Source organism: Panthera tigris, chromosome A2 (assembly GCF_018350195.1).
Source record: "Panthera tigris isolate Pti1 chromosome A2, P.tigris_Pti1_mat1.1, whole genome shotgun sequence".
Lineage (NCBI taxonomy): Eukaryota > Metazoa > Chordata > Mammalia > Carnivora > Felidae > Panthera > Panthera tigris.
Genome location: NC_056661.1, coordinates 155,025,776 through 155,032,774, shown reverse-complemented (window position 1 = coordinate 155,032,774; position 6,999 = coordinate 155,025,776). Strand labels below are relative to the sequence as shown.

At 40.1% G+C, this 6,999-nt stretch overlaps 1 protein-coding gene across 1 annotated transcript in view; it reads right to left on the bottom strand.

Moving 5' to 3' along the window:
• Positions 1-3,156: 3,156 nt before the first annotated feature.
• MGAM2 (maltase-glucoamylase 2 (putative)) overlaps positions 3,157-6,999 on the bottom strand; it is a 94,336-nt gene continuing 90,493 nt past the window's right edge. Inside the window, exon 48 of the mRNA XM_042973964.1 lies at positions 3,157-6,322. Coding sequence (XP_042829898.1) covers positions 3,179-6,322 — 3,144 coding nt within the window. The 3' untranslated portion in view covers positions 3,157-3,178. The remainder of the gene's footprint in view (positions 6,323-6,999) is intronic.

Genomic DNA, 6,999 nt, shown 5'->3' with positions numbered 1-6,999 from the left:
GTTAGGGTCTGACAGAAGCACAGGGTCCAGCTAAGCTCAAGACCCAGAAGGAGCAAGCTGACACTTGCTTTTATCTCTTCTCTTTCCAGGTGTTCTCAACTTGGTTCCAGGATCATATCTTGTGCCTAGACTCTCAAGTTTCAGTTCTCAAGTTCCTTCAAACTTCTGAAGTCCAGGTTTCCTTTTTCCTGTTCTGTTTGTTGTTGTTGTTGTTGTTGTTGTTCTTTTTTTCAGGAGTACTTACCTTTACAAGATCCCAAATTTTCACTTATGGTTGATTTCTATACAAAGGGAATGAATTTTAGTAACTAAAGAACAATGGTTGTTTCAACAAATTTATCCTTGGTTTTCCAAATCCCAAGTGTTTTAGGTGAAGCCTTTGGCCAACTAATCTGCTTCAGTGTGGTGGGTTGGCAGCAGGACTCCCATGTGTCTTAGGACACAGAGCACTTTGTCCCATATCAGGGTTTGTGCTGCCCACCAGATAAGTGCACTGAAGCTCCCCTGGTAAAGAAACAAGTGAGGGAGTCTATGACCAAAGCCATTAGTACAGTTTGGAATTATGAGTTTTGTTTTGTTTGGAGTTGAAAGGTCAAATTAAGAGGCATACATACCCTGGTAGAAGGTCTATCAACTGTATTCAGAAGGCCACAGCTTGTGGGAAGACTTCAAAAGGCAAATGCAACTAACTGAGGAATCTGTGCCCCTCATGTGGAACTCGGTCAGGCCAGCCAGACAACAGTACAGGTGTGGTGCTAGATCAGAAGGCTACACAGACAGGTGTGCAGTAGGGGGTAGACATTCATGTGTGGTTAGAACCTCAAGTCGCAGATGCTGGAGTTTTTGAGTGCTGGGGAAGTTCAATGTATTTGACCTGGACCTGAGAGTGGATCCAGGCCATTGTGGCCCTATGGAAGTGATCCTCAAACTCTTTGGTCTCACAACCCCTTTAGGTTCAAATTTAATGAAGACCTTATGCTTGGTTTAGGTGGCTTATATTTGCTAACATGTACTGCATTTGAAATTAAAATTGAGTCATTTGTAAAATACTTTGTGAAATATTTATTTTTTCATTCATCAAGAATACAATGTATCAATTACATGTTAACATAAATAATGCATTTTTATGAAAAACAGCTATATTTCAAAGCATAAAACAGTGAAAAGAATGATATTTTGTATTTTGTAAATCTGTTTAATGTCTATTATAATCGAGACAGCTAGATTCTTGTGTCTGTTTCTATATTCATCTACTGTGATAGCACACAGCATAAAGTCTCTGAAAAATGCCACTGTATATTAACAGAGAATGAGAGTGAAAAAGGAAATTAATGGCGTAGTATTATGAAGATAGATTTGGCCTTGTGAACCCCAGAAAGAGTTCTGTGGCCTCCCATGGGCACCCAAACTACATTTTGAGAATACTGTCTAGGGTTAAGCCTTCAATAGCATTCAACTGGCCATATTCAGTTATGACTATGAGTCTCTTTATGGGGTCTGGCTAATCTAAGAAAGTAACAGACCAAGGGAAAAATGGTAAATTTGGATATGAAAGACCAAGAACATGCTGAAAGTCCTAACACAGAAGGAGAGTCTTCATGGTGGAATATAATGGAAAAGCTGGTAGGTAAGAGAAAAAGTAAACAAGAACTCTGACCCCAGGGCAGAGACTATCTCTCCTATGCCATATTTTTAAGTATCCCTCTCCATCTGCGTGATTTCTGGTCTACAGAAGAGTTAGAGACTTGTAAGTGAATCCAGCCATTCAGGGTAACATCAAGGGCCTAAAATGATCTCCTAAGATGAACTGTAATTACCTGGAAGTACTTTTAATATCTGCACATAAAAGTACTTCTCAAATTTGTAGTAAGACTATCAGTAGCACTTATGAAAGTAGTGGTTGCAAAGTTTAGGAAGTTATGTTTTTAACATCTACAATCACAATTTTATTTCCTATAGTAGTAAGAGTAATCATTTTTTTAAAAATTTTTTTAACGTTTATTTATTTTTGAGACAGAGACAGAGCATGAACGGGGGAGGGGCAGAGAGAGAGGGAGACAGAATCGGAAGCAGGGTCCAGGCTCTGAGCCATCAGCCCAGAGCCCGATGTGGGGCTTGAACTCACGGACCGCGAGATCATGACCTGGGCTGAAGTCGGACACTTAACCGACTGAGCCACCCAGGCGCTCCAAAAGTAATCATATTTTTAATGTAATTATTTTAGTTCCTGGAGTCAAAGTATGTACAAGATCTATAATGATAGCACTTTCCATATCTATAGTTATAGCTAGGATGTAGGATTGCTTTAGAAGCAATAATACTTTCAAGATGTGTAATAGTGAATTGCTATACTGGTAGCCATGGTATGTGGGAAAGTCCCTAAGAAAATAAAGCATTATTTTTTAACATTGCTAATTAAATAATCTACTATGATATTAATAACTGTTGCTTTATTGGCCATGTGAGTGCCCCATATCACCAGTGCTGTCAGTTATGGTATCATGTCTTGTAACCCAAGAATAAGTTAGGTTACTTCAATAACTATACCTAAAACAATAGTATTTACAAAGCCTAATATGGTATTATCTGAGCTACCAAAATTATCTATGAAGTCTCTAGCAAAGATGTATAACATATCTACAGTTTAATTGCTGGGACTACAGGAGTTATAATTTTCAAAATAGGAGTATATATTCTGGCTGCAAAAGAAGTATCCATGCCTTCTTTAATTACACTTATAAAAGTAGTCATGGATACATCTTTAGACATATCTGCAAAGTTTACAGTGCTCAGAATAGCCATATATGTAAAAGCTAATGTTAACATTTGTGAAAACTTAAGTAGCATAAGATCATGTATCTGTTCATTCATTTTTTATATCTGTAATACTTGTTTTTTTCAAGTTTATGTATTTATTTGGAGAGGGTATGTGTGTGTGTGTGTGTGCACATGTAAGAGTTGGGGAGTGGCAGAGAGAAAGGGGGAGAGAGAGAGAATCCTAAGCAGGCTCCACACTGTCAGCGCAGAGCCCAGTGCAGGGCTTGATCTCATGAAATGTGAGATCATGACCTAAGCTGAAATCAAGAGTCAGACTCTTAGCCAGCTGAACCACCCAGGTGCCCCTGTAATAGTTTTTTTAAAGAGATGTCCATAGTAACTGTCCTGCTTCGAGTAGTAATCATGGAACTAGAGTAGCATTTACGGTGTTTGCAATGTAGGTAGATACAGGAGTAGAAGCATCCATTGTTGTTCTATCAAGAATGGTAGTGTTTAAAGCATATATGGTAATATTTGTACTATCTGTGGTAGCATTAGTTGCAACAATAGGTAAATAACTAACTGCAGAGTTGGCTGTTACCTGATTGTGAGCTGCTGTGTCTAGAAGAACAGTCATTAATGTGTCTGAGGCCATTGTAGCATTTGGAATAGAAACATGGGTAGTGTTATATGGAACACTGTTAGAGTTGTCTGCATCAGTAATATTTACTGCATGCCCTGTACCGTTTACAGTGTTGGTGGTGGTATTAGCTATTACACTAGTGCTAGGAGAATAAATATCTGTCGAAGAAGGAGTAGACGTTGTAGGAATAGTAATGCTATTGCTATTCCCACCGGATATCGTAAGGGAAGGAGAACTGGTAATAGGAGTGTGGTTGCCAGCGCTAGCAACATCAGTACTTGTAAAAGAAGTCGTTACCATAGCAATAGCAGTGTTTGTATCATAAGTACTTACAGAAAAAGGAGTCGTAATAGGAAAACTGTTGTTAGTAGTATTAGCACCCGCATTCATAGGAGAAGCAGTGGGTGTAATTAAAACACTATTATTAATGGTAGTGGTATCGATACTTATTGGGGAAAGAGTAGCGGTAATAAGAACACTAGTATTGGTGCTAGCATCAGTAGTATTTGTTGGGAAGGGGGTGGTTGTGATAGGATGAATACTACTAGTATTGGCAGTAGTACTGGTAGCAGATGGTATAGTGGTATCAGGAATAGTAGTACTAGTTGTAACTTCAATAGTACTTGTAGGGAAAAGAGCTGTTGCAATGGGAAGAGTAGTAGTAGCATTAGCCGTAGTTGTAGGGGAAGGTGTAGTGGTATCAGGATGGGTAGTACTAGTGGTAACTTCAGTAGTACTTGTTGGGAAAGGAGTGGTTGTGACAGGAAGAGTACTAGTGCTAGCAGTGGTACTTGTAGGGGACAGTGTAGTGGTATTAGGAATAATAGTACTAGTTGTAAGTTCAATAGTACTTGCTGGGAATGGAGTGGTTGTGACAGGAAGAGTACTAGTGTTAGCAGTAGGAATACTTGTAGAGGATGGTATAGTGACATGAGAATAGGTAGCATTAGCTGTAGCTTCAGTAATACTTGTTGGGAAAGGAGTGGGAGTGATAGGAAGAGGAGTAGTACTAGCAGTCATACTTGTAGGGGTGGGTGTCGTGGTATCAGGATATGTAGTGCTGGTTGTAAATTCAATAGTACTTGCTGGGAAAGCAGTGGTTGTGATAAGAAGAGTACTAGTGCTAGCATTCATAGTTAGAGGGGCAGGTGTAGTGGTATCAGGTCCAGAAGTACTAGTTGTAGCTTCACTAGCACTTGTTGGGAAAGGAGTGGTTGTAATAGGAAGCGTAGTATTAGAAATAGTACTTGTAGGGGAAGGTGTAATGGTATTAGTAATAGTAGTACTAGTTGTAAGTTCAATAGTACTTGTTTGCAAAGGACTAGTACTAGTGCTAGCAGTAGGGGTACTTGTAGAAGATGGTGTAGTGGCATCAGAACTGGTAGTACTTGTCACTTCAATAGTACTTGTTGGGAAAGGAGTGGTTGTGACAGGAAGAGTATTAGTACTACTACTAGTAGTAGTACTTGTAGCAGCAGGTGTAGGGGTATCAGGACCAGCAGTACTAGTTGTCACTTCAATAGTACTTGTTGCGAAAGGAGTGGTTGTGATAGGCAGAGTACTAGTACTAGTACTAGTGCTTGTAGGGGCAGGTGTGGTGGTATCAGCACCAGCAGTACTAGTTGTCCCTTCAATAGTACTTGTTGCGAAAGGAGTGGTTGTGATCGGCAGAGTACTAGTACTAGCAGCAGGAGTACTTGTAGAGGATGGCATAGTGGCATCAGAACTGGTAGTACTCGTTGTCACTTCAGTGGTACTTGTTGAGAAAGGAGTGGTTGTGATCAGCAGAGTACTAGTAATACTACTAGTAGTAGTGCTTGTAGGGGCAGGTGTGGTGGTATCAGCACCAGCAGTACTAGTTGTCCCTTCAATAGTACTTGTTGCGAAAGGAGTGGTTGTGATCGGCAGAGCACTAGTACTAGCAGCAGGAGTACTTGTAGAGGACGGCGTAGTGGCATCAGAACTGGTAGTACTCGTTGTCACTTCAATGGTACTTGTTGAGAAAGGAGTGGTTGTGATCGGCAGAGCACTAGTACTACTACTAGTAGTAGTACTTGTAGGGGCAGGTGTGGTGGTATCAGGACCAGCAGCACTAGTTGTCACTTCAATAGTACTTGTTGGGAAAGGAGTGGTTGTGATAAGAGTACTAATACTACTAGTAGTACTTGTAGGGGCAGGTGTGGTGGTATCAGGACCAGCAGTACTAGTTGTCATTTCAATAGTACTTGTTGGGAAAGGAGTGGTTGTGACAGGCAGAGTACTAGGACTACTACTAGTAGTAGTACTTGTAGCAGCAGGTGTAGTGGTATCAGCACCAGCAGTACTAGTTGTCACTTCAATAGTACTTGTTGCGAAAGGAGTGGTTGTGATAAGAGCACTAATACTACTAGTAGCACTTGTAGCAGCAGGTGTAGGGGTATCAGGACCAGCAGTACTTGTTGTCACTTCAATAGTACTTGTTGGGAAAGGAGTGGTTGTGATCGGCAGAGTACTAGGACTAGCAGCAGAGGTACTTGTACAGGATGGTGTAGTGGGATCAGAACTGGTAGTACTAGTTGTCATTTCAATAGTACTTGTTGAGAAAGGAGTGGTTGTGATAGGAAGAGTACTAGTGCTAGCAGTAGGGGTACTTGTAGAGGATGGTGTAGTGCTATTAGTAATAGTAGTATTTGTTGTATCTTCCATAGTACTTGTTGGGAAAGGAGTGGTTGTGATAGGAAGAGTCGTAGTACTACTCGCAGAACTAGTGATAACAGTTTCAAAAGTGGTAGCCTTAGTCGTAACTGTAGAAGGATGTAGAGACTCTGTCGGGAAGGTACTTGTCATAGGTGTAGTGGAAATTATAGGGCCACCGTATATCCAGGTAACCTCAGTTAGTTTTTCCAGGTTGATAATCTTGTCAGTCAATTGAATTGTTAGTATCTGCCAGAAAATAAGAGATAAAGTTGGTGTTTCAGAACTACTTAAACATTATATTTAAGGCATATTTCAAATTATAATTTAACAAAAACAGATGTATTCATTCTTTTTCCAGAGAGTAATAAAAGGATATAGATTCCTTTCCAGGTCACTGATTCCAGACAGATAAACAGAAGGATGTGTTGTGTACATGATCCCTGTGCTGGAAATCTGTGTCTTTCCACTTCATCAGGCCAAACCACATTGCTTTCAAGTATTCGAGGCTTTGATAAAAACCAACATGTATTAAAATCTCATTGCTTTGCCACTAGATTTTAACTTTCCCAAAGGCAGGCTGGTTTCATGTTTCACCATCCCCAATGCTGAGTATAAGTGCCTGGCATATAATAGGCATCTGATATGCTACTAAGTTTCCTAAAAAGAAGGTGTTGAGAAATTTTCTGCATCAGTCTTAACCAGGGTGGTCTTGAACACAATAGTCCAGGAAAAATGTGTTGAAGTAGATAATTAGAAAGGACTAGAGAGAGAGAAGCTATCTGAGTGTTCAGAGGGGCGTTTTCCACAATCCAGATATTAGCAGGTCACTCTTTCACTGCTTGGAAAACAGGAATTATACTTACCTATTTTCCCTTCTGAATGATACCACCTAAGAGTCACTAGTTCATACTTAGGACAGGTCT